The sequence below is a fragment of the Theobroma cacao genome, chromosome 5 (assembly GCF_000208745.1).
Source record: "Theobroma cacao cultivar B97-61/B2 chromosome 5, Criollo_cocoa_genome_V2, whole genome shotgun sequence".
NCBI lineage: Eukaryota > Viridiplantae > Streptophyta > Magnoliopsida > Malvales > Malvaceae > Theobroma > Theobroma cacao.
Window position 1 is genome coordinate 2,588,507 of NC_030854.1, and position 27,513 is coordinate 2,616,019.

The 27,513-nt window shown below is 32.0% G+C and overlaps 3 protein-coding genes across 4 annotated transcripts; all 3 read right to left on the reverse strand.

Moving 5' to 3' along the window:
* On the reverse strand, positions 1–2,789 carry LOC18597908 (elongation factor 1-alpha). Its single transcript, XM_018121659.1, has 3 exons — positions 2,611–2,789; positions 1,312–1,793; positions 1–1,189 (listed from the first exon to the last, which is right to left on the reverse strand). Exons 2-3 carry the CDS (start codon positions 1,771–1,773, stop codon positions 302–304), a joined length of 1,350 nt encoding a protein of 449 aa, XP_017977148.1. The 5' UTR covers positions 1,774–1,793; positions 2,611–2,789; the 3' UTR covers positions 1–301.
* LOC18597911 (DEAD-box ATP-dependent RNA helicase 57) lies at positions 17,259–21,783 on the reverse strand. 2 transcript variants are annotated; one of them, XM_018122352.1, is made up of 12 exons: positions 21,543–21,783; positions 21,336–21,453; positions 21,103–21,230; positions 20,929–21,020; positions 20,636–20,732; positions 20,378–20,458; positions 20,075–20,307; positions 18,904–19,098; positions 18,733–18,823; positions 18,266–18,388; positions 17,890–17,962; positions 17,259–17,694 (listed from the first exon to the last, which is right to left on the reverse strand). In XM_018122352.1, exons 1-12 carry the CDS (start codon positions 21,621–21,623, stop codon positions 17,486–17,488), a joined length of 1,521 nt encoding a protein of 506 aa, XP_017977841.1. In that variant the 5' UTR covers positions 21,624–21,783; the 3' UTR covers positions 17,259–17,485. The 2 variants fall into 2 exon arrangements, with proteins under 2 accessions (XP_017977841.1, XP_007027268.2); XM_007027206.2 differs by having other exon boundaries at positions 17,812–17,962; positions 21,543–21,781.
* LOC18597912 (importin subunit alpha-9) lies at positions 22,108–25,833 on the reverse strand. The gene is made up of 11 exons (XM_018122406.1): positions 25,653–25,833; positions 25,349–25,571; positions 25,089–25,242; positions 24,752–24,854; positions 24,322–24,506; positions 24,114–24,193; positions 23,876–24,026; positions 23,428–23,509; positions 23,272–23,330; positions 22,890–23,195; positions 22,108–22,560 (listed from the first exon to the last, which is right to left on the reverse strand). Exons 1-11 carry the CDS (start codon positions 25,702–25,704, stop codon positions 22,396–22,398), a joined length of 1,560 nt encoding a protein of 519 aa, XP_017977895.1. The 5' UTR covers positions 25,705–25,833; the 3' UTR covers positions 22,108–22,395.

Genomic DNA, 27,513 nt, shown 5'->3' on the forward strand with positions numbered 1-27,513 from the left:
TACGGAATACCACATTCATAGTGACATTAAGATTTTACTCGAATACTCGCAGCAGAAAATCATAATATCAAACAAGAATTGTTTTAAAAGCATTTAACTACACTTGACAAAAGAAAATGTAAATAAGACAAATAATAAAAGCAAACCTCAGACAACTTTGCAAGTCGCAACCCAAACCAGACACAGACGACAGCATATAAAAATTGATCCACAAAACTGACATAAATTACCGGTAAATAAAAAGTATGACCAAAATTAAGACAATTATCCTAGCTGTGATAATTATCTCACAAAAGCAATCTCACTTTCCACTCTTCTTGGCAGCAGACTTGGTGACCTTGGCACCGGATGCATCCTTCTTATCAACACTCTTGATGACACCAACGGCCACAGTCTGGCGCATGTCCCTGACAGCAAAACGTCCAAGAGGAGGATATGCAGAGAAAGTCTCCACAACCATTGGCTTGGTGGGAATCATCTTCACAAACCCTGCATCACCATTCTTCAAAAACTTAGGCTCCTTCTCAAGCTCCTTGCCTGATCGTCTGTCAATCTTGGTCAGCAGTTCAGCAAATTTGACAGCAATGTGAGAGGTGTGGCAATCAAGGACCGGGGCATATCCATTTCCAATCTGGCCAGGGTGGTTCATGATGATGACCTGAGAGGTGAAGCTGGCAGCTTCCTTGGCAGGATCATCCTTAGAGTTAGATGCAACAAAACCACGCTTGAGATCCTTAACAGCAACATTCTTAACATTGAACCCAACATTATCACCAGGGAGAGCCTCCTGGAGGGCTTCATGGTGCATCTCAACAGACTTTACTTCAGTGGTCAGACCAGTGGGGCCAAAGGTCACGACCATACCAGGCTTAAGGGTACCAGTCTCAACACGACCAACAGGGACAGTTCCAATACCACCAATCTTGTAGACATCCTGAAGTGGGAGACGAAGTGGCTTGTCTGAGGGCCTCTTGGGCTCATTGATCTGGTCAAGAGCATCGAGAAGAGTGGGACCCTTGTACCAGTCAAGGTTTGTAGACCTCTCAATCATGTTATCACCCTCAAAACCAGAGATTGGGACAAATGGGATCTTCTCAGGGTTGTAACCAACTTTCTTAAGATAAGAAGAGACTTCCTTAACAATTTCATCATACCTTGCCTTGGAGTACTTTGGGGTTGTGGCATCCATCTATACCAAAAAATATGAACACTAGCTCAGTCACAAAATCAAGTTTTACTTAAAACAATTATTAAAGAAAAAGACGCATAGATAGAATACAATGTTAAACGTGAACAAGTTCTAAACCTCACCTTGTTGCAGCAGCAAATCATCTGCTTGACACCAAGGGTAAAGGCAAGCAAAGCATGCTCACGGGTCTGACCATCCTTAGAGATACCAGCTTCAAAACCACCAGTGGTTGAGTCAATAATGAGAACAGCACAGTCTGCCTGTGAGGTACCAGTAATCATGTTCTTGATAAAGTCACGATGTCCAGGGGCATCGATGACAGTGCAGTAGTATTTTGTGGTCTCAAACTTCCACAGTGCAATATCAATGGTAATACCACGTTCGCGCTCAGCCTTAAGCTTGTCAAGCACCCAGGCATACTTGAATGACCTTTTGTTCATCTCAGCAGCCTCCTTCTCGAACCTCTCAATCACACGCTTGTCAATACCACCAAGCTTGTAGATCAAATGACCAGTGGTGGTCGACTTCCCAGAGTCGACATGGCCGATGACCACAATGTTGATGTGAACCTTCTCCTTACCCATTATAAAACTCGGGAGAGAAGCTGAAAATCAACAACAAATAAATTCATAATACAAATCACAAACAAAATTCAAAATTAAAACTTGAAGCATAAAATTCCCTTGCCTACCAACAACAAAAATTCCACATGAAGATCACACAATTAAATCCATATTTTATGGAATAAGAACTAACAAGCATAACCTCCAGTTTAAACTAACAGTTTTATAAAGAATAATTCAACTTATTTTAAAACAAAAAATCAATCCAAAGTTAAAAGTCAACAGATTTAATAAAATAAACGTGGCCGCTGGGATTCGAGCCCAGGTCCTCCACAGATGGAGTTCTTTCCACTGAACTACAGCCACTAGATCTTAACATATCCTTTCCCATGTAACCAGTCAAAGCTTTCCATTCAAATCAAATAAGCCCCAGGGAAAAAATTAATCGCTGGCCATCTTTATTATTATCGATAACCAATTTCCCTGAGGCTAAATTCGCTTCGATAGATCGGTTATCACAGGAATTATCTTCTCAGGAAACAAATTTTATAATTTTAAATCATAAAATTTTAAACGAACATAATCATAGATGCATAAAATCTAAGAACACATCGATCATAACACAAAAAAAAAAAAGGACGAAGAAAGAATCAGATCCGAAATTACCCAAAAAAGGAATATAAACAAAACGAATCAGATCAGAATCATTAAAAAGGAAACAAATCAAACGGTGGAAAAATCAAATTTATATTAACTAACCAAATCAAATGAAAGATAAAACTAATATTTCAGGTACCAATCAATCAGATCAGATTCTTCCTCGAATCGAAGCAACAAAATTAAGAAAAGGATTTTTACCTGTAAGCTAAAAATAGGACTCTTGGAGATTCGCTTGATCAGAAGCTCTCCTCGTCGCAGCGGAAGAGAGCGTAGAGAGCAAGCGAGAGAGGAAGAAATCAGCTGTCTGCTTTAGCTTAAGTAGCTACTCTCTCAGCTTTGGTTTAACTAGGGTTTCTCTCTCAGTCGTTGGATTAAAAGGCTCACGTGAGAGATCTCACATCAACCGTTTAAAGGTTCTCCGATATTTTCTCTCAGACTAGATGACTTTATTTGGCCTTGAAACCTCAAAAATACCCTTAACCTTTTTGCAAAATAACACGGCACTCCTTAAACTATGCAAACTACCAATTTTACCCTCCACTATTTCCTAATTTTCCGTTTTTAACCAGGTCTAAGTACCTATAGGTGCTTGTACTTTGAGTTTTTTGTCAATTTAGTCTCTTTCCTAAACTGATCAATTTAATCCTTATATTTTAAGAGTTTGTGCAATCAAATCTCTTCCTTTAATATTGTCTGAATTAATTATTAATGGTGCAGACTTGACATTAACATATTAGACTATGTTGACGTGACGACGATGTGGCATTAGCATGTTGCTATCCATGTTTAGAAAAAAGTTAAAAAGTTTTTTTTTGAATTTTTTTCATATCAATTTTTTGATGTCACATCATATTCATATGAACTAAATAGAATAACAAATATAAAATACAAGAATTAAATTGAACAAAATTGTAGACTATAAAGATTGAATTGAACAAAAATCTATCATATATGACTAAATTGGATACTTTAACCAATTTTTGTTTAGCATTTCCTTTGTATAAATTAGTGAGGTTATTTTTAGTAATTAAAAAGCATTAGTTTTTCATTTGAACAAACTAATTAGACTGCATTTAAAAAAAAAACTAATAAATACTTTCATTCTATTGGAGTAATGCAAGTATATCTAATCAAAAAACCTAAATTACCAAAAGATCTTGTAGTTCAACAACATCCACCAAGATACTAAAAACCAAAATGTACATCATCCTATTCTTTCAAGAGGCTTGTAACCTCTACAAGAACACAAATCAAGTACATCATGCAATACTTTCAAGATGCTTGTAATCTCTATTAGAACAAAAATCATATAAAAGTATAACCCTGTACCAAGGTTGGCCCTTGGGTGAAGCCACCCAAGCAAGGGCTTTAGGCCCCCAATTTGAGGAGGCCTCAATTTTAGAAAAAATTTATAATTTTATAATAATTATAATATAATTAATTATATTAAAAATAAAAAAATAAAAAATAATTAATAAAATTATTTGTTCTTTTACTTGTTTAATTATGTGCCTAATAAATCTCAATTTTCTATTACTTTCTTTTTTCTAGAATGCTATTAATTCTCAACTATATTCTCTTATTTCCAATAAACTAACAGTCATATGTATTTAATTATCTCCAACAATTATTTTTTTCTCACTTATTTCTCTTATTTCCAATCAACGCATTTAATGATTTCCAACAGCTATTTTTTTTCTATATATAAAACTAATTATTTATTTTCAATGTATAATATATATTTTTGAAATCTTTCTTTCTCATTTGCTCTTTCTTCCTTTAACTTTAACTTTTCTCTAAAAAATACACAAGAAGTCTGTTCTTTTATTATTTTCATAAAGCTATGAGCCTCATTTGCGGTTTGCAATAAGCATTCAACAATTAGATACTATTGTTCTAATATTTACAGATTTTATTACTTTAATTTAGAGTTTATATTATATTGTTATATTATTTTTATTTTATGTGATCGTTGATTTATTTGAATTATAAATTTGGATTGTTGATTTTATATTAGCCATTTAAAAAATATAAGATAATTATAATAGTTAAATATTTTTAGAATAATGTTAACAATTCCAGTAAGTGTTGCTTCAGGAGAAAGAAGTTTTTCAAAACTAAAATTAATAAAATCTTATTTAAGATCAACAATGTCTCAAGAAAAATTAAATGAATTGGCTGTATTATCAATTGAAAAAGAAATATTAGAAGAACTTGATTATAAAAGTTTAATTAAAAATTTTGCATCTTAAAAAGCTAGAAAAATAAAATTTTAATAATTTTTTTAATTTCAATAAAAAAAAGCCTCATTTGAATATTTCGCTTTAGGCCTTTGAACTTATTGGGCCGCCCCTGCCTTGTACAATATCCATTATTTTAAAAAAAAGTCACATTAATATTCACAATATAGACAAAATCATAGCAAAAGGCCTCTGCTCCAACAAACTCAACGATGATAGCAAACTAAGATTTCCATATCGTATATAAAAGTTGAGCAATGGCTAACTAATTGATATATTGATCTAAGACTCACAAACCTCGAACTTTATTTTGTAAAGGGTTTTTATCTATTGTCTTTGAAAAAAAATTAATTTTTATTTATGCATATTCTTTTAATTATTTTATTACTTTATATAATATTCTTAATATTGAAAAAAACATTTCAAATGTCTTGCATAAATGATTAATATTAATATTTTTATTGTGTTATGGTTGAAATTTTTTTAGATGAAAATTTTTGAAAATATTTTTAAACTTGTGGTCCAAATAAAAGAAAATAATTTTCTCAATTTATCCAATCAAAAGACAACATTAAATTTTTCAATAAAATATTTTTTATATAAAAAAATTCTTTTAACAAGTTAATTTTAGACTACCAAACAAACCTTAACTAAATTACATCTTAACTATTGTCATGGATCCCACATTAAGAAGATATGGATGGGCCTTATGTATATAAATATGAGTCTTTCACCACTTATTAAGCATGTTTTTTAAGTTAGGAACTTGGACTTGTGATTTTTAAAGTTTAAGGTCGTATGAGATTGAGTTTAAGTTTCGACTCATGACAAATGGTATCAAAGTAAACCTGAATCTTCACTGATGTAGAGCCCTATAAGAGATACAAGGGTCGTGGTAGACTTAGACTAGTGTAAGAGTTTCTCTTCTCTATGGGTAAAAGAGCCATTGCAACAGGAGCGTTGCATAATTGAGTGGGATAGAATGTCAGAGTCAATGCAGCGGGAGCATTGTACAATTTGGTGGGATAGAATGTTATGGATCCTACATCAGTAAGAGATAGGTGGGTCTTTGATATATAAACATGGGTCTTCCACCACATATCAGATATGTCTTTTGAGCTGAGAATGTAAACCTGTAATTTATAAGTTTACTTAAGTTCCATTTTATAAGTTTAAGGCCACATGAGATTGGGCTTAAGTTACAACTAGTAACAACCATATTACATATAATGGTCACATTTAATTTCACTGTCTTTCTCTAGCAATTTTTTTTTTAACAAAAAGTCCCATTGGAACCACTCTATAAAAAGTTAAACAAGGTATATTTTATTCTTTCTTCTATAAAAAAATATATTGCTTAATGATATGTTTATTTATGCCGTGTTATTTTAATTTTAAATTGCCAAAATAATAAAAAAACTTCACCTAAAAAATATTGAAAAATTGTGTAATTACTTCTACCATTAATTTGAAAGTCATGTTGGAATTAACTGTAATCTAGTTATAGTAATATTTTTGTTTTATAATTTATAAATCATTACATAATGTGAATTCGAGTATATATTGTTTTTATTTAATTTCCTTAATTATTTTAAATTGTGCCTTTGCAATAAAACAATCATATATTATGCAAATTTTGTAATAAACTAATCATATATATTATGCAAATTTTGTAATAAAATAGTAGCGGTAATTTTAGTCACTATTCCAACTACCAACTATTAAGAAACCTGAATAAAAAAGGCAACCAAAATAAGTAAAATAAACGAAAAAAGGGGTTTCGAAAACTCCAAAAATCGTTGGATTATAATTTTTTTTTATCAAAATGTGTCACCAACTAGGGCTTTAACTAAACAAGAAAGCTACAACATTGTTCAACAACAAACAAATGGTAATGTTATCCAAATTTTACAATAAACATGGTGAACAATAATTCATACATAAATACAAGAAACCATAAGGGTGTTTAGGCTCCCCATGTTACACATCTCAATTGTTCTTTTTTAAATCCTCGTTTTCCTTGCTAAGGGAATCTATTTTTGACTAGAGAATATTAATCATAGCTTGGGCACTCATCATTTCAAGCTTTAATGTCTCCTTCAGATATCGTGTGGATCTCATTCTGCAATTCACTGATAAGTTCATGCAACCAGAGGCACCACAAAATTTAGATTAACAATATCATATGTTGGAGGAGGAACATGAGAATTCTCTTTCGATTCTATTGATTCCATTAAAGAAAATTCCAAGAGCGCATAATGTCTTGATAAATTGTCTTAATTGAAACCTAGATATATGAGTCCACAAAATTTCTTGATTACTGAAAACAAAAGTTTAAGTCAAACGTGGCCATAAACAAAAACTTGTTCACAATCAAGAATGTCTTCTGATCAAGTAATGGAATTTCCATTGGGTTATCGTTTCGTCCCAACTGAAGAATAACTCATTCTCGTTCGTTATCATGTATTAGTTTTTCAAGAAAGAAGATTACAATAATGAAAACCTAGGAAAATAACAATAAAGTTGGCTGTATGGAATAAATATAGATATATGAGTTACATGCTTTGTAATTCTTTTCTTGATGCTTTGTGCACTTTTTTTCTTACATCTCTTGTGTTTTGTTCGTTGGTTTAGGATATATCAATTTGTTGTTTCAATTTTTGAAGATGTTTTTGCTACTGCATATTGAGTTTTGTTGAAAACGTGATTAATAATTATCAAAGGTCAACATATCAATAATATGATTTATAATTGGGTTTTAAGGTTTTGCTTATTCTTTATCAATAAATCTTATGTTGATTTCTTGTTTGTCTACCTTTTGTCAACATTCAGATTTCTAGAAGTTGCGAGTATTTTACATGTTTAATATCTATAATTATATATAGAGAGTGTCTTTCAAGTTTCAATTCATGTAATTGTTAGACACTTGGGTAGGCCAATTAAATGCCATGTGTATTGGCAATTGGTTGACACGTGGTAGGTTTAGTTTGTGGTTTATATGAGATTTTTTTAATTTTGTAGGAGTTAATTGTGAAATGTAATAATTGTTAATAACACAGCTGAGCCTTTTTTGTGGATTTCTATTAAATAAAATGGGTATATATGTTTTTTTTAATTTTTTTTCTTTGATGTATAGCAAATCTAAAAGGCATAAGTGTCTTTTTACTTAACTACATTTTTTTTTCTCTTCATCAATTTTCATGCCATTGCTCTATTTCTCTCTTCTTCTCCCTTCAGTGGCTTTCACATTCCTTTTTTCTCTTCGTCTCTCAAAAATTCGTTTGAGTTTTTTGGTCTTTTTGCTCCCATGTTTTAAGATTTATCTTCTTTTTCTCTTGGTTTTTTTGCCTCTCTTTACTCCCCGTGTTTTGAGATGTAAACGGGTAAAGCACTTACTATTTTTGAGGTACCCGACACTGAAATTGTTTAAAAACTAAAGTATCCGAATCCTATAAAAACCTAGATAAAATTAAAAAAATACTATTCAAAGTTGAACCCTATTAGTATAGCATTATCCGTTAATTATCCCATTATTCAAAGCAAATTGTTAGTATTTGGATACTCATTTAATAACTCGAACCCAAAACTCAAATAAAAAAATGTTTTACATTAATTCATATATAATTAACTAACAATTAAAAACTATTTCACAATTAAAATCAACAACAATACAACATAAAAATAATATAAGTGTAGAATCAAACATCATATTCAAATATAACATACAACAAAATGAATACATCATAAATTTCATTTGAATTCTCTTTTTCTTCAACATCAATTGTGCAAAGTTCACCTCCAACTGAAGATCCTACACAAATTTAAATGATGAAAAATTATATAAATTGAAATATAATAAACATTTTTATAAAACAAATGAAAAAAATAACTAGTATATTATTTACCTTCCATTTCATTCCTCAACCAATTTTGAGTGCACATTAATACCTCCAAAGTTTTTGGATGAAGCATACTTCAATGTTTACTCACCATTCTCCCACTAGTACTAAAAGGTGACTCGAATGCAATCGTAGAAATAGGAATAGCAAGAAAATCTTTGGCCATCATTTGCAATGTCAGATACTTTAACCCATTTATTCTCCACCAATTCAAAATATCAAAAGATTCAGTCCATGATGCAAGTGCCTCATCTTAATAGTAGCCCAATTTTGATTTCACATTCCTATCACTAAAAAAAGAAATCATAAATGCAATTAATTTTGAAAGTAATTTCGTTTGACTTAATGCTGGAATAGATGCTGATGCCTCAGCTCAAGAATTAAAAGAATGTGACTTTGGTTTACATGATCTAGATTGGTATTCAAGAAGTAAATCATAAAAAGTTCTTTTAACTTGTTCAATTTCATAAGTTGCATCATGACCATAAACCTCAGGAAAATAAAACTCCATTGCCTTCATTTTACACCTAGGATCTAATATAACCATAACAGCTAACACAGTATGAATAACTTTACAGTACTTATCAAACTTGTCAAACATTTTTTTCTCATTGCACTAATTACAACATCATCAGAGCAGATCTAATTTACTTTTGAACTTTGAAGTTCACATTCTTGAACATAATAACAATTCACAATAGGATAATTTGTCTCAAAAAACAATTAAGTGGTCTTATAAAACAATTCCAACTTTTCAACAATATTTTTTTGCTTTCTTTCATTCTTTTTCCTTAAGCATAGAAACATAATATTTATCCTTAAATTTCAACTTAGGGAAAAGATCTTTGTATTGCAAAGCAGTGTGAAGCATTAAATAAGTCGAATTCTACCTAGGTTTACAATCAAAGCTTAACTTTTAGAATATGACATTTTTTACTGACGAGCTACATCTTCAAACTTTGCCACTTTAGAGAGACTAGCTATCCAAAAAATTAAATTGCTATTTTCTATGACCTTGTCTATTACTGATAATCCATCTTCCATAATCAAATTCAAAATATGTGTACAACATCTCATATGAAGGATTTTTCAATCAAGTAAAAGCTCAGAACACAACTTATCAACTATGATAGAAATCATATTGTCATTAAAACTGCAATTATCCACAGTTATAGTAAAATTTTTACTTTTTATAATCCACTAAGTCAAGGCATCTAACAGCTCTTGTGTAAAAACATCCTTGGTGTGAGGTGTAGGCTCATAAATAAATCTATATATTTAAAAAATAAATATTTGTTAAAAGTATGCTCATAAAAACACTAATGAATTTTGTACCACATATTATATAATTAAAAATAAATATTATTTACCTCAAGATACGGCTTTGCAACACCCAAGAATCATTAATAAAATAAGTAGTGACAGACATGTAACATTTCTTTTGATTTGAAGATCACATATCTGTCCTAATTGCTATTCTACTTTTTAACTTCCTAAATACTTTTTAACTTCCTAAATACACCTTGTAACTTGGCCTTCTATGTGTTACAAACCTTGACAATATCCCCTCTAATCATAATGCGAGAAACCAATTTAACAAGGGGTTGAAGACTAGTACTATACCTTTTGAAACCAACATGTTCAACAATACTAAAAGGATACTCATCTAAGGCTATAGCACAAGCCAACTCATATCTTGAAATGTTTAGATCAAAGGTAAAATTTTGAATTTAAACCTTTCCATCATTTTGCATCCCCACACTAAGCTGCTTTTGCCTTTCAAAGCATTCTTAAATGCTCAAAAAAAAAATTTCTTGGACAAGTATCCATATGATTTTTCAAAAATGATGTTTCATTCTTACTACTGGCCTTAAGAAAAGTGTTGTAATAATTACAAATTTCCATATCTAGTCCATTTATGTTTTTCTTTTCAAAATGAGCTTAAATTTTCAAAGTTAACTTACAACGTTTTACACTTAGAGCACCTAACAAAGGTTTAGTTAAACTAGGCATAGAAGATCGTGCATTAGGAGTTTTCATCATCATAGGTGAGTTTCCCAAACAAAACAAGTTTGCATCAATCGAAGATAGATTGTCTACTTTTTTATAATTCTCACCATCATAATTCTTATCTTTTTTTTTATTGTCGACATTCTTCAAAAAATCTATACATTGTCAAAAAAAAAAGATATTAATGAAAACTGACAAGATATTAACAAGATATTATTCCTACCAAAGTAACAAGATATTACTGTACCTCAAAAAATCAAAACATCCTAAAAGAAAAAAAAGAAATTTGCCCAAAACAATAAAGGCAGCAAGAACAAAGTCTAGAAAACAGAACATTCAAAAATAAAGCAAAAAGAAAGAATCATGGACACCAAGAAAACTGAGTGCCAAAGTATCAAATGTTCTAGAATTGGTCGACCTTAGAAGTGGCAATATGACTCAATTAAGGGGGAGAAATTATGGACTATGCACTATACTTTTTTTTCCTTTTGATCGATTTTTGTCCCACTAGGTTTTTATAGCTTAAGGTTTTTAATGAGGCAATCCAGAAGTGGCAATATGGCTCAATTGAGGGGGAGCAATTATGGACTATGCACTGTACTCTTTTGTCCTTTTGACCAATTTTTGTCCCATTAGATTTTTCTGACTTAAGGTTTTTAATGAGACAATACAATGGACATTTAAGGGAGAGTATTACGAATATATGTGAATATCCATTGTATTTCATACACCAATATATTTCTCTATATCCAATGTACATATTTATGTTGGTAAATCCTTATCTCCCGATTTCATTTAGTGTATGTACATTCCTATTTACTAAGTTCATCCTTTCAATTTATGTAAATTCATTTTTCCTTCATCTATGTGTTCTTATAAATAAAGACATTGTAGTTAATGGTAGATATACTGGAACAAGAAACAAAATAGAAGATCTTGTTACATTTCTACTACTTCTCTCTAATATTCTCTTTCAAAATTATATTTCAGAATATTAATGAATTTTTAATTTGTAGTTAGAACAATGACTATTTATGGCAGCAATTACATATTTTAAGTTTGTGTTACGAGCTGTGCATATTTATTTTTGTCTGCTTGTTGTGATTATGATTTATTATTATGACTATTTGATATTTTATTATTGTTTATGCAGCTGTTTACTTTGCTATTTGAAGCATAGTGAATAAGTTTTTATTAGGCTTTTATATGATTGTTTCCCTAATTAACAAGCTTTTATCAAACTTTTAAGCGATTGTTTACTCTGCTATTAAAAATATAGTGTATCATGATGGATGAATTTTGATCAAACCTTTTGATTCGTATATGGTTACTTATATTTAATTTCTATTTACGTGATTTGATTATTTTAATTTTGACACACATTATTTGATGATATTTGTTTTTTATTATTTGTCCTATAATTTAGCATTGTCTTGATTTGATATACAATTGTATGAATATAATACATTTCTCGGTCCAGGTTTGCATGGTAAGTGTAGAAGAGGTACACAAGACTTGATCTTTTGGATATTTAATATAGGCATAATACTTAAATAAGTTTCTAAGCCATTCAAAAAAATTCAAATAAGTTTTTATTCTTTTTTTATGTTTAATCAAGCTCTTATATTTTTATTTTTGATTAAATAAATCATTATAATTAATAATTTATTAATTACCACTAGTCAAAATGTCATTTGTCATTTTTATTCACATAACGCAATATAGTGTTGATGTGAAAGGCGAAAATGTCATATGATCATGTTATCATATCAAATTAGTATGTCGCATCATCATTAATTATGATATATTAGTATGTCAAGTCAGCACCACACTATTTAAAATGACAAATGTCATTTTAACTAAGTCAGTCACTAATCATAAAGGCTTATTCAATAATGACTTATTTAGCTCAAAATAAAAATATAAAAACTTAATTAAATGCAATAAAAATATAAAGATTTATTTGAATTTTTTAAATAATTTAAGAATTCTTTTAAATATTATGCCTTTAATATATGTTGACATTTTACTTGTTGATTATTAATTTCTATTTGTTTCCACTTTATTATTTGCTACAACAGTGGATGGATGGCTTTAACTTTTTTGTCAAAGTAAACATGGTAATTGCAAAACTTTGTACAGAATGTTGACACTAGAGTGGTCAATGTTTGCTGATATTTTATACAGACACAATATTCAAAAAAGCTCATAAATTATTCAAGAAAATTCAAATAAGTCTTTATACTTTTATATTCAATATTTGTTGACCCGAGTATTTGTTTAATTGGTTTGTGCATAATCCCCCTGCCTAAAGAGCAGGGTTCGAATCCCCTCTCCTTCAATTATAAAAAGAAAAAATCAAGCTCTTGTACTTTTAGTTTGAACTAAATAAGTTTTTATATTTTTTATTTTGAGTTAAATAAAATCTTATTATTAATGATTAACTTAATCATAATACTATTTGTCATTTTATATTACGTGAAGATGATGTGAACTAAATAAGTTTTTATTTTTTTTTATTTTGAGTTAAATAAACTTTTATTATTAATGATTAACTTAATCATAATACTATTCGTCATTTTATATTAAGTGAAGATGACGTGGCATGTTAACATGTTATAATTGATAATAATATCGTATGTTGACATATTATAATTGATAATAACGTGGCATGATAACATAATCATGTGACATTTTTTACTCTTCACATAAGTATCATGTGAATATTAAATGAAAAGTGATATTTTAACTAATGACAATTAATCAATCATCAATTATAAAGGATTATTTAACTCAAAATAAAAATACATAGACTTAATTGAAAATAATAAAAGAATAAGAATTTATTTAAATTTTTTAAAATAATTTAACTTTTTTTTAAGCATTATGCTTTTTATTTATCACTCTATTTTATGTGCATGCTTTTAATTTTATATGATTGGAATAATTATATAAATATATATATATATGTTAGTTTACTATTTAGTTTTTTTACTATAAAGATTTGCTGAATTTATTAGTAAAGTATATTTCCTTTTTTTTTTTTTAGGCAAGTAAAGTTCTCTAGATATGATGCATCAATTTCTACCTGCTTTGCAACCACTCCAACGAAGTGATTCAATTAAAGTCAGAGCTATAGTTGTCCGCCTATGGGAATTAGTAGATCCTTCTCGACTGGGGCATATTACTTAGTCTCGATGCAAATGTAACATATACATTAACAACATTTAATGTTTATAAATAATTACTTTTCAAAAAAAATGTTTATAAACAATTATCATATATTAAATGATTAAATATTTTTCTCTTTTACAGAAAAATGCAATGCATGTAGTTACTGTTACAAGTCAATCAGTTTAATATAATTGCTTTCTTTTTATATTTTACAAATTTGAAATTAATTCCTTGCATTTATCAAATAACTAAATTACTTTGCAAAGTTCCAAGTAATATCGAAAAAATAACAGTAATTTTCCGACCCACACGAGAATATTATGCAAGTACAAGTACTAATTAATCACATGTATTTCATATCTCTTGCGGACTGATTGCGTGCTTTGTGAAATTAGAAACAAGAATGCAACTGGTGTAGTCCAATTGAAGAAAGAAGATTGTGAAATAGGATCAACGGTTGAAGACCTTGAATCTTTTGAAGATGGAATATTGACTGTTGAAGAATCTGTGAAGCTGTATTGACAGTTGAAGAACTTGAAGACATGATGATGGGGCTGAAGAAAGTTTCCAAACGGAGAAAGAAGATTGTGAAAAAGTATAAACTGTTGAAAAACTTGGATCTTGTGAAGATGGATTGACATTTGAAGAACTTGAATACATGATGATGGGAGTTGAAGTAAGTTTTGGACCATTCCAAAATCTGAGTGCTCAGCGGCTTCAAGAGTTGAGAAAAAGAAAATTTAGAAACTGAAGAACATGACCAACAACCAAAAAGGGTGAGGTTAAGTGGTTCAATTGAAGACACTCAGAATCTGTCAAAGTAGCAACAACACCTATATCTACTTTAGCAGCAGAGGAAGCATTGGGCTTTGCTGCAGNTTCAAATAAATTTTCATTCTTTTTATCAAATTTAATTAAGTTTTTTTATTTTACTTTTGAATCAAGTAAATTCTTATAATTAATGATTAATTAATTATTATTAATCAAAATAATATTTATCATTTTATATCATGTAATGTTGACATGACATGTTGATACATCATAATGATGATAATAAGACATATTAATATAATCATGTGACATTTTTTACTCTTCACATCAGTGTCATATGAATATTAAATGAGAAGTAACAATTTAACTAATGATAATTAATCAACCATTAATCATAAGGATTATTTAACTGAAAATAAAAATACATGGACTTAATTGAAAATAATAAAAGAATAAAAATTTATTTAAAATTTTTAAAATAATTCAGCGTTTTTTTAAGCATTATGCTTTTTATTTATCACTCTATTTTATGTGCATGCTTTTAATTTTATATGATTGGAATAATTATATAAATATATATATATATGTTAGTTTACTATTTAGTTTTTTTACTACAAAGATTTGCTTAATTTATTAGTAAAGTATATTTCCTTTTTTTTTTTTTAGGCAAGTAAAGTTCTCTAGATATGATGCATCAATTTCTACCTGCTTTGCAACCACTCCAACGAAGTGATTCAATTAAAGTCAGAGCTATAGTTGTCCGCCTATGGGAATTAGTAGATCCTTCTCGACTGGGGCATATTACTTAGTCTCGATGCAAATGTAACATATACATTAACAACATTTAATGTTTATAAATAATTACTTTTCAAAAAAAATGTTTATAAACAATTATCATATATTAAATGATTAAATATTTTTCTCTTTTACAGAAAAATGCAATGCATGTAGTTACTGTTACAAGTCAATCAGTTTAATATAATTGCTTTCTTTTTATATTTTACAAATTTGAAATTAATTCCTTGCATTTATCAAATAACTAAATTACTTTGCAAAGTTCCAAGTAATATCGAAAAAATAACAGTAATTTTCCGACCCACACGAGAATATTATGCAAGTACAAGTACTAATTAATCACATGTATTTCATATCTCTTGCGGACTGATTGCGTGCTTTGTGAAATTAGAAACAAGAATGCAACTGGTGTAGTCCAATTGAAGAAAGAAGATTGTGAAATAGGATCAACGGTTGAAGACCTTGAATCTTTTGAAGATGGAATATTGACTGTTGAAGAATCTGTGAAGCTGTATTGACAGTTGAAGAACTTGAAGACATGATGATGGGGCTGAAGAAAGTTTCCAAACGGAGAAAGAAGATTGTGAAAAAGTATAAACTGTTGAAAAACTTGGATCTTGTGAAGATGGATTGACATTTGAAGAACTTGAATACATGATGATGGGAGTTGAAGTAAGTTTTGGACCATTCCAAAATCTGAGTGCTCAGCGGCTTCAAGAGTTGAGAAAAAGAAAATTTAGAAACTGAAGAACATGACCAACAACCAAAAAGGGTGAGGTTAAGTGGTTCAATTGAAGACACTCAGAATCTGTCAAAGTAGCAACAACACCTATATCTACTTTAGCAGCAGAGGAAGCATTGGGCTTTGCTGCAGCCTCACATTGTCAGAAAGGATTGCCGACTGAAGAAACTAAATATTCTGAAGAAGGATTGATGGTAGAAGATTTTGCGGAAATAACAAGTGCTGAATATGCTAGACAATTCCAAATCTTTGATGAGCAAGTTGAGAGTAGGAAGTTTAGCTACCAGAAAAGATGAGGAGCAGCAGAAAATGGCGTCATTGAGCAACAACTAAGCAGTGGAAGACACACACAACTCTTTGCCAGCAGCAGGGAATCCAGTATCTACTTCAGCAGCAGCCTCAGATATGGACTTTGATGGAGATTTTTCTGAATTAGTTAACCTTCTGGTTTTTGGTGTATTCTGAGATGTATAGCCCTGAGACTTTGGACAAGTCAAAAGTAAATCCAAAGTCTGGAATTAAGCTCATCAGTTTTCTATTAAATAATAATGTTATTTTTATCTAAATTCCTGTCTTACATGTTATTTTGATCGTATGTCTAGCAGGGTTAGAACACATTGAGGCAAAGAGAATATTCTGTGAGGTACAGGGATGCATAGCTGCCTAGTGAAAATACTGATGGTGCCCAGAAACAGTACTGCCCGCACCAAGGATATATCAGGGCAATGTTTGCAGTAGTTTGTGACAAGATGTTTCTGGTTTGGCTATGTTCTTCTTGTCATCCGTTCATGGTTTGTTGGTGTTCATTATGCTTATCTGCTTCTGGGGGTATAATCTGTTATGCTGTACCTTCCATGTATCCAGAATTTCTCTGGTTTTACGCTTATCTGTCCTGGTGGTCTCCATTTATGCGACTTGTACCCGCTGATTCTCATCTGCTGTGTATTTGTGCTCCATGGTGTTGCTTCTGCTGGTGTTGTCTGTTCTGCTAGCACCCTACGTGTTCAGAAATTTTATGCTGTTGGTTCACTCTCAGTTCATCGCAACTTTTCTGTCTCATTGCTTCAGACCTGATGGAATATACTGTGTTGCTCTATCATTGTCTGGTTTTGGTTTCTTCATCACTTCCCAAGGCCAAGGTTAAGGGCATTCAAGTTTTGGCGTTATGTATTTATCAGCATCAGTTAGCAGATAACAGCACTACCCCAGCTCAACTCGCCTGGAATCTCAAAGATAGTTTTATTTGGGCACGGAACTGGATAATACATAATCTAAACAGACCAATCTTTAAACAGGAACAGCTATTTCAAGGAACCACGTATTGTCCCTAGATCTCAATTAACAAGAACTACAATAATCAATAACCCATTTCATCAAAATTTGAAGAGTTTAAGGATAAATATCCAATTAGAGGAGCCAATATTTCGTCACATGCAAGTTTTTTAGTCTTCTGCTTCATTTGGTTTGGTTGAAATAGACTCCCTTTTTGGTCTATGCTTCTTCCATCTCAGCTTACGCAAAGCCATGATCCAAGACGGAACCTCACAGCCTGATCCTGCCATTACATTAGCTATGTTACGCAAAAATGGAACATCATCTTCTGTGTAGAAAGTAATAGCTTCTCCACTCCTCCCTGCTCTGCCGGACCGGCCTATTTGGGAGATCCACAAACTTTGTTTCAGTAACCACACAAAAAAATAAGGACAAGGTAATCTATTCGAGAAATCTAGATCTCTGACAAGGTGCAGAAGCAAGTTGTGCAACATACCAATTCGGTGAATGTATGCAGCAGCAGAATCTGGAAAATCATAATTAATTACACAGTTGACACCCTTGAAGTCCATACCACGGGCAATGACATCAGTAGCAATCAAAACCCATGTTTTGCCAGCTCGGAAGTCATTGACAATATTTTCACGCTGCATTCAATTATAAGATATCAGGATAAAGTAAATAACAGTTGTTAGAAAGACCAACTAAACATAACATAACGTCATAATTCTCAATTAAGCACTACAAGAGCACCTTGCCCAAGATAGCTGCCACATACCAAAAACACTCTTGGGACTTATGTCTCTTCTAGACACTTGCTTAGGGGCTCTAAGATGAAGGTGAATGTGTAAAGGTGAAACATTGTTCATTGCACTTAGAATTCTAGTGTTGGTGGAGGTGGAAAGCAAAAAAGGATCAGCATAATACATAAGCATGGAAATAACCTTTACCTGTGTTTCAGATAAATCAGAATGGATGACACTAGCTCTAATATTATCAAATTTCAGCTCCTCATACAGTTCCTTTGCTCGTTCTTTGCTTTGTACAAATATTAAAACTGGCGGATTCAATTTCTACTGCCAAGCATGTGAGAAGACAAACAGATGGTTAAGGACATGCTCCAGCTGAAAAACACTAAAAGAAGATAACGTTAAAAGAGTATGGTTTTTTGTGGTATATAGTGTCATATCCTCAACAGCTTCAAGCAAAGTATTACAAATGCAATAAATTAAATAGGGGTATTGATAACTCTATGAAAAAGAAAACCAAACACAATTTCTAAGGGTAAATAAATAAGGTGGATTATCCATGTGCTATATATACTAACTTCAGACTGATACAATGTTCTTTCTTTCTCAAACAACTGTTATGGTTGCAAGAGATATGAGCTTTCTTAACATCCATATTAGCAGAATACCTCTGCAAAGCTTTGACGAAGTGCAAGGAGTTTCCCTTCTTCACTTCCAGCAAAAACTAACTTTTGATTTATAGATTTGGAAGCAGTATTCCTGCAGAAAATATCAAAAAGTGTGATGCATGTCAAAGAGAAATCCTCTTTTTTTTTGAAAGGTAATAATCTCATACTTACTTTCTTCCAATAATAACTCGAACAGCATCAGGCATAATGGTGCGTGCAAGCTCCTCAACAGAATCAGGTAAAGTAGCACTAAATAATGAGCGTATAATTGAAGGATTAGAACATGCTTTGACCACAGAATCGATCTGCTTTAACAAGCCCAGTTCAAACAGTTTGTCAGACTCGTCCAGGACAAGATATTCAACCCTGTAGAAGGAAAATTTTGTATCAATGAAGCAGTTTAAATTTGAAATTAATGTTCAAATATGAGCTGGTTTTCTCCATTCCAACAAGACCAATTATTAGACCTCAAACCTTCTCAGATTCTTCTATCCATTCTGATTAAAACAAAATGTTCAAGACATAGTTTTCCTAAAATCATATGCACCACAATCAGAGAGCTGTTTGTGACATGGATCAATGATGATATGGGGGCAGAGGACCACCCATCTATGGACAAATTTTACAGGTAGACCACTTTTCGGCACTGTGTTTTTGTTAAGCATGCCTGGGGTGAGAAATCATAAGGAATATGATCAGGGTGAGATTCATGAGGGTGGTGGATTGATGTGCTTAAGACAGGCTACCGCAAACTTTCAGGAAAGGATGTAACCTGTAAATGGACCTCTCTTGTGTGTGGTGTTCAGGATAGAGAAGGTGTAAATATAATGGGGTCGTTTTTTGAAACTTTGTGGTACTGGCCAGAAAAGTTCAAAGGATGTGTATAGGGGCTGTAGGGTTGAGCTGTAATATGTAAACATTTGGTTGCATTAGCCTCTGATGCTATTAACTTGAGAGGCTGATGCAACCGATGTTTTATTCTTTAATCGATCAATATAATGAACTTGGCTTATCAAATATATATATATATATTTATGCACTTCAACATCCAATAATTAGTTATATCAAACCTGAACCATGTTTTCACCCTTTTAAGTCAAATTTGAAAAGTACTTTATAAACTTGAGTCATAACTGCCAATCTAATCTTTTAACACAATAAGAGGTTTAGCCTAACCTTTTGATCTCTCCTATCATCACACTCCTCATCATTCTTGGATTTATGATGTTGAAAGAGCTTTCGGCATCTACTCATCTACATATTCATCCTATTGGTCTCTCTAGCATCCAAAATGAACATGTATTTGCATCCATAACAGAAAAGACTATTTATAAGCACCAACCTGCTCAAATTAAGTTTTCTTTTCTTGATAGCTGAACTCAAGCGAAGTGGTGTTGATATAAGTATATCACAAGGCAGCTTTGATAAATCAGCACTTCTTATGAGCTTTTTAGTCAACAACTTGATATAAAATTTATTTCCTTTTGCTAGTTTTTTGCACTCTCTGGTTGTCTGAGCAGCTAATTCACGTGTAGGACACAATATAACAGCTCTAACACCTTCAGATGATGCATGCTGACAGATGAAGGAAGCTAATCAGAAAACTTGGGAATAATTTTAGCGAAAATGATTATTGAAAAGATACCTTGAGTTTCATAAGCATTGGTGATACAAAAGCCAAGGTTTTTCCGGATCCAGTTGGAGCACAAGCAAAGCACTCCCGACCCTAACACAAACGATGGCAAAAAAGCATTTCAACACATGAGAGAATTTAGCAAAACCATAAGTATAAACTTCCAGCAGAAGCAGGCATATACTGATCTTTTCACTGAATGACTAATTGCCAATAGGGGAAAAAATGAAGTAGAAAAGAAACCAGCAGTGGTTAAATAAAAGACCATACAGATAGAAGAACCGGAATAGCCTGCCGTTGAATTGGTGTTGGCTCTTTAAATCCAAGTTCAGCAAAATTGCGTAATAAATAGGACTCACATCCATATCTGTAGAGAAACCAAATAATTTCTCATTTTCAAATTCGAACTAGAACAAAAATGTTTGACAAAATCATAGCATTGCTAACATCATCCAACTAATGAATAACAATAAAGCGAAAATTAAGGAAAGCTTAACTCATGGCAATCAAAAGCAGAGTCAATGTTAACTAAACTACAAAAAATAAATAGGCAGAGCACATACACTGAGCTTAACTCTGCGAAACTCTTAAGTGGAGATGCAACATTATTCCCAGAGACATGAATATTAAACTTTTTCCGCAGAATCGCATCCGCCTAATGTCATCAACAATTAGGAAGATTACAACAAAGATAGTACTCAAAAATAGCGATCTATGCATGCATTAAAGAAGCAAACCTCCAGTTTCTGGTTCAATTTCTTCTTCTCTTTGGAAAGCTTATCTTCTTCCTCATCTTTTTGGTTCTCTACGCTCTCTACCAATGCTTTTTTCGAACTCTTAAAGACATTAAATCCCTCCACCGCTTCTACTTTCCAACAAATTAAGCAAAAGAAAAATAGTTTCTTCTGAATATTCATTATAGTAGCCAACGTAACTTAAAAAGAAAAACTGAAATGAAAAAAAGAAATACCTGAAACTGCTTGTTTACGCTTTCTTTTCTTGGTAGAAACGGTAAATTCCTCCCTTTCGGGATTTCCACTCTCGAACAAGCTCAAATAATCCACCTTATCTTCAGTTTCCGTTTTCTCCTAAACGAAAATTCACAAAAAAAAAATTTAATATATGAATAAATACCGAACTCCGACGTAACATTGTGAGAATGGAAGAAAAACCGCACCTTAAACCGAGCGATATCGCTGGCGAACTTCTTTTTATTGAAGTTGGTGCCGCCGAACAAAAAAGAAGCGCCTTTTTCCATTGTCGAAGCTGGAAAACTCTTTCCAATTGGAACCGGGAAAATAACACCACTTACGGCGGCGATTGAGAAGCGAGGGTTTTTTGGTTGATCGTTGTTCTCACTTTCGCTGCAGTATTTTTGAGGCCGAATATTTTCAAGAAAACAAAGTTTCAAAAACTATCAGTTATCTCCCTTGTATTTGTAAGGAATTGCGTTATTACCCCCTCACCTTGAGCACTTTTTAGGTTAAGGACACACAGCATTTAGTTAACTTATAAATTAAAAATTCAGAAAATATACAGATTTTTTTTTAATGGAATAAACACATTAATTTCATTAACATGTATAGAAAATAATCTCCAAGTTTAATTAAATCAGGTGAGATGGTAACTTATCAAAACTTGTTTTCTTAAATATAAAAGAATTGCTTATACTAAGGAAAATAGAGAAAAAAAGGTAGAAATAATTTTCTCGATTAATTTCACAATTCAATTGAAAACCATATCAGAAATGTTTTTTATTTTAAAAAAAAAGGACAAATTAATCCAAATTTACATGTTCATTAAAGAAAAGATTGCACAACAAACGGTTGAGTGAATTCCTAAGAGACACATGGTATCAGACATCCTACGACGTGGGTAGCCTTACAGCCCGAGTTTTCTTAACAAAGGGCGATGCGGACGAATCCTTCGATGCGCCAACTAATTGAATTTACATCCCAGAAAAGATGGGGGAAGGAGATTACAAAAAGATTACAAGAGAAGAAAGGAGCAGGGGTGATCATCCTAAAACCTTACTCGTCGACCCCATAGTCCTCCCCGAAGTATTTATCAACTAAACCATTGGCCATGTTCCTCAGGTCTTCATTTTCATGGAACTGGTATCTTTCCATAGCATCAATCCCATCCTCTCGCTCAACTAGTTTTGGGCCCTCTCCACTTGGCATTCCTCTCAAGACCTACATTGCACAGGAAATGAAATAGTTTTGCATCATTCCCCAACACTAACAAAAGATGGTTAGAAACAAAGATGTGGCTCGATCAAATTAGCAGCAAGGAAAACAAGTGGGCTGCATAAGTAAACTCGCCCATGTCCACCTGTAAGGAAAAGAAGGAACATGGATTCCAAAGTATTCAAGATAAATTGGTAAAGAATCTTCCTAGGCATTCATAACAACTACCAAACAACCAGTAAACATGGTCAAAGTCAATCTAGTGCACATAACATAAATAACTTCTCTAGTGCATAACTGATGTGAATACAAATAAAATCACTAGATTTGCTCACCAGCTCCATGAATTGAAGTCCTAGTCTGGCAGCCTCTACATCAGCAGATCTAACCAAATCAATAAAACCAGAAAGGCATCCTCTCTGAACAAGGGAAACCAAGTGCTCCTGGATCAGATTTGGCTTCCCATCACCTCCTGTAGGGGCAACACAGAGGTTGCCCAACACATATGCTACTTCCTTTCTTATATCAAAGGGAGCTGTTGAAAGAAGGTGCAGTAGTAAAGGTACTGCCTCACTAGAATATATCAACTGCTTGTGTTCAACAGAACCAGCTGCTATATTAGATAAAACCCATGATGCTTCCTGCATGAACAGTAAAGGTTAGAGTGAGAATTACTGATGAAGATTAATACCAGCAAAATAAAGCAAGCTCACTCACCTTCTTCAAGACCCTGTGCTCACTCTTCAGACACTTTACTAGGACTTTTATGACACCATCTGAAAAGGCAATTAAGATCATCAATATTTCACAGATAATAGGAATACGATAAGGGTTGCAATAAATCATATCTAGCAAGCAGAGATATTAACTAACCTGTGATTTCAAGCCCAGGGACAAGAATGGTAGAAGTTGTATGTGAATCACCAGCCACAAGATTGCCTAAGCTTCTCAGCACCTAGATGAAAAATTATTTGTTATTAGAATTAGACAGCAAGCAAGAAATGTTCTTGAAACCATCTCAAGTCCATGAACAATGCAGTGTAACAACCAAATGAATACTGCTTGAGAGAACACTACACCAGAAGATTAGCACTAACAAACTCAAACTTAGAAGCTCCTTACTACAGCATGGTCTTTGGAGATTTGGATGAAGAATTGCAATATTATTTATTTTACTTTATTTTCATGAGCTTGCTTTCATTCTGAAACATCAGCCATTTAGAAACAACAGTAACATCATCGCAAAAGTATGCCAAGTGGAGAAGCATGTATATATAAACTAGCAACAGAGAGCAAAAGCATAACTCATTTTGTATGTTACCGGAATGAGCAGTTGCAGACTATTTGATGTTGCCAATCTTTCCACAAGAAGGTGAAGGACATCAGTCTTCACCAGAACACCAGTAGCAAAATTTGAAAGGGCTGAAAGATACACCACCACCCATGCTACTTCAGTGGCCAGCTCCTCATCCCTGGATTTGAGAAGCAACTTTTCAGTGCATCTACGTCATGTACATTTCAACAGAACTCAGTATGTTTAATTTGACATCTGCTCTTACGATTTTCTTAAGTGTCGAAGAATTGCATCAAGTACTCCATCAACTCTGATGAGCTCAGTTGCAGCTTTAGGATCAGGTCCCTAAGTCCAAGCACACATTTTGTTGTAAAAGAAAGTTTAAACACACACATGCATAAACAGAGCGCACTACAATCCCTACCACATAAGTATATACAAACAAAAGTGGTTTACAAGTAAAGGTTCAAAACCTTGATAAGGTTTGACAATGCCCAAGCTGCTGTTCTCACAGTTGAACCCTTGTTTGGCAACATCATTCTTGCAAGAGGTGGCAAAGCCCCTTGAGACAGCAAAACATTTCTTAACTCCTCCCCTTCCCCAGCAACATTTCCCAATGCCCATGCACACTGCTCAGCAACAGGCAAGGAACTCTTTTCTGCAAAATGAGGGAAAAGTGCACAAACTTTCAGCTGCTCAACTTAAGAAAAAGTACTAGCATCAATAACAGGTAAGTATGATTTCTAGAAACATGAATGGTTCTCTTCAATGGGGAGAGAGAGAGAAGGAAAAAAAAAAAACACACCACCTACATTCAAAACTTTTTGTAAATCATCAGTTCCAAGGCCAAAAAAATTTACTTCAGGGTTTTAACTATCAGAAAGTTGACTAAACATCACAAACCTCCAAGGTGAGCAATAAGCAACGGTAATGCAGGCAACAGAGCTTTTGTTTCTTCCGGTTTTCCTGCAGCAATGTTCGTAAGGCACCAAGCTGCCTCTAGCAACTGCAATATAACAGACAAGACATGAAAATAGATCAAAAAACTTATCTGATTTACTTGCAAAGAATGATCACTCAATTCAAAAACTCTAAACATTGGTAAAACACAAATCCATCCAAGTAAGACATAAAAAACCAAAACATTCACAGCAGAACCGTATAAACAAGCATTGTACAATAATAGGCAACTATTCGCAGCTTTAAACACTAGACCAAAAAATTTTCAAAATCTTTGAACCTGTTCATCCTGAGAGCCAAAAGAAAGACACTGCACAAGCAAGGGGATTGCTCCAGCTTTTAGAGCAGCTTCAATAGGAGGGAACTCCGATTTCGACAATAACCGCCTTAGCTCACGAAGTGCATTTACCCTCTTCTGCATTGCACCTTTTCCCCTAAATGATTGATTAACAAATTATTATATCCCAAATATAGTAAAAGTAACCTAATTAAACACAATTTAGAAAAGTAATCGTACGATTAAACTATTAATAGACATACTGATAAGCAACAGTGGATTTTAAGTCTTCCACAGCTGAAGAAGTTTGGGCTTCCAAAAGAAACTCTTCTTCATCAGTTATCATATCATTTCCTTCGACCGGAACATCTCCGTCAGCGCTGGGTCCCACTCTACATAACCGTTTCGCTCGAACCAACGACTCTCTCCTCTCTTTCCCCACCGTTACCGCATTTTGCCGCCTCCGTTGAGCCGCCACGTTCCCAACTAAAACAAAAACAAAGCCCAGGTCAAAATGGAAGCCGTATAACATTAGGGAAAACCTAGAATGGAAGAGAGACGGCGAACCTGAAGATTTGATGGGGTCCCTTCGATGGGAAGCGGGGGAGTCATCGGCCATTTTGTTAAGGAAACTTTTGAAAGTGAGGTTGAAGAGTACAGAAGAAAACTGCGAGTGTTAAAGGGTGAATCGAGTTTTCTCCCCCACTTTTTTTCCTTGTTTCTTTTTTGGGTTTTCGACCGAGCGCGAAAATTCGTCCACCTTTTGATTGATTGATCGCCGTTTTATTCCGCGAATTGAAAATTTAGGCCTGATTGTTTCTTTTATTTAGAACGGCTTCACCCTCAATTTCTCATAATGTCATTTTTTACCCATAACTTTTTGCATTTAATCAATACTCTCCTCTTCAGGTTGATTAATGATGAAGTATTTTTCCTTTTTAATTTACTAATGCTTATGGGTAAAATAAATGCCTTTGAAGAAAAATATATTTTATAATTTATCCTACCATAAAATTTGCTTAGTATTCTTTTGTTTATCCTACTTAGATTGATGAAACTGTAATTAGTTTGAAAAATAACATCTTAAGTTTTTATAATTAATAGTTGATTTTTTATTATTAATCAAATTAATAATAATTAGATAATTATTAGTTATAAAAACTTGACTTTAGTGACAAAATTATTAATCAATTAAATGAAGCTTATATTTTTTATGAAATTAAATGCAGTTTTGGCACTTTGAGAGATAGACTAACCAATCATTTTTCTCGTGCCGTAATAATAAAGTATCTTCTAATTAATAGAGTTTAGGATATTAAGAGTTGAGTGTGATTGTTTGAGATCTACCATCCATATAAATTCATTGGAGATAGTATGTCTGACAAATGTGCAAGATCTATAACTATTGTTAATTACCTAATTAATTACTCCAAATTAAGCTTAAGCAATGTCAATTCAAATTATCTCATTTGCTTGACAAAAATAGTTTCTTATATTATTTCAAAAATAAAAAGAAAACACCCTGATGTGGCACATATTTTTCTTTGTCCATAAAAAATATGATAATTACTTTTCTTATTTTAAATGAAGATAAATTTATAAATGAAGTAAATGTTTTTGTTAAATACTCGATATAAATATAGAATAGATATTAATATATAATTACCAAATCAATCTCAACCAGAATTCTCAAGTTTTTGGTGAAATTATTTTAATAATTATATATTTTTTCTTGATAGAAAATACTTTGTTTTTATTTTTTTTTGAATGAAGAGAAATTAGAAATAAAGTAGATTTAATTTTAAATTGTTTAATTGAATACTTTATATAAATATAAGAAAATGTTAATACATTAACTTGTTTCAATTAATATTTGATAGACTCGGTTTGATCTTTGTATAAAGTAAATTCAATTTTTTTAATTTTTAAAATGTTAATATTGAATCGACTATTTAGACACTTTTAAAAGTTAGGATCTTGAATTAAAGTAAAAAAGAAAAAGAAAAAGAAAGGAAGATACAAACTTTATAACATGTTTGGTTGAGGAAATGACCCTTTATTTCTAAGAAACTTTTATTCATTTATTTAGTTATGAGATAGCTACAGGAATAATTATTTTTCAAAATCTTCTAAAATTAAGAAATAGCTAATATTACCTTCCTTGTAGTATTAACTATTATACGGTTGAAGAATAAATTCAAAAAATAATAAAAATCAAAATATCCCTTGCAAGTTTAAATAATTGTAACTCTATTTATATAAAATATTGTTTTTTCTCTCTCTTCGTTCTCTCCCTTGATTACAATTTTTAATAAATATTAATATTTAATTATAAATTATAAATATTTTGAATGAAATATAAATTATTAACATTATAAAAATAAAATAAATTAAAAAATAAATAATCATAATAACATCTAAATTATAA

What these genes read in the sequence shown, in the direction of transcription:
- LOC18597911 (XM_007027206.2), bottom strand. Translation starts at nt 21,623, where the DNA reads ATGGAAAAAGGCGCTTCTTTTTTGTTCGGCGGCACCAACTTCAATAAA. An exon ending in GCGTAAACAAGCAGTTTCAG is followed by an intron (nt 21,231 to 21,335) that starts GTATTTCTTTTT and finishes GTTGGAAAGTAG; the next exon opens with AAGCGGTGGAGGGATTTAAT. An exon ending in CTGATTTATCTGAAACACAG is followed by an intron (nt 17,963 to 18,265) that starts GTAAAGGTTATT and finishes AATTGAATGCAG; the next exon opens with CGTGAAAATATTGTCAATGA.
- LOC18597912 (XM_018122406.1), bottom strand. Translation starts at nt 25,704, where the DNA reads ATGGCCGATGACTCCCCCGCTTCCCATCGAAGGGACCCCATCAAATCT. An exon ending in GCTTATTGCTCACCTTGGAG is followed by an intron (nt 24,507 to 24,751) that starts GTTTGTGATGTT and finishes CTCATTTTGCAG; the next exon opens with AAAAGAGTTCCTTGCCTGTT. An exon ending in CCCTGGGCTTGAAATCACAG is followed by an intron (nt 23,331 to 23,427) that starts GTTAGTTAATAT and finishes TTGCCTTTTCAG; the next exon opens with ATGGTGTCATAAAAGTCCTA.
- LOC18597908 (XM_018121659.1), bottom strand. Translation starts at nt 1,773, where the DNA reads ATGGGTAAGGAGAAGGTTCACATCAACATTGTGGTCATCGGCCATGTC. An exon ending in TGATTTGCTGCTGCAACAAG is followed by an intron (nt 1,190 to 1,311) that starts GTGAGGTTTAGA and finishes TTTTTGGTATAG; the next exon opens with ATGGATGCCACAACCCCAAA.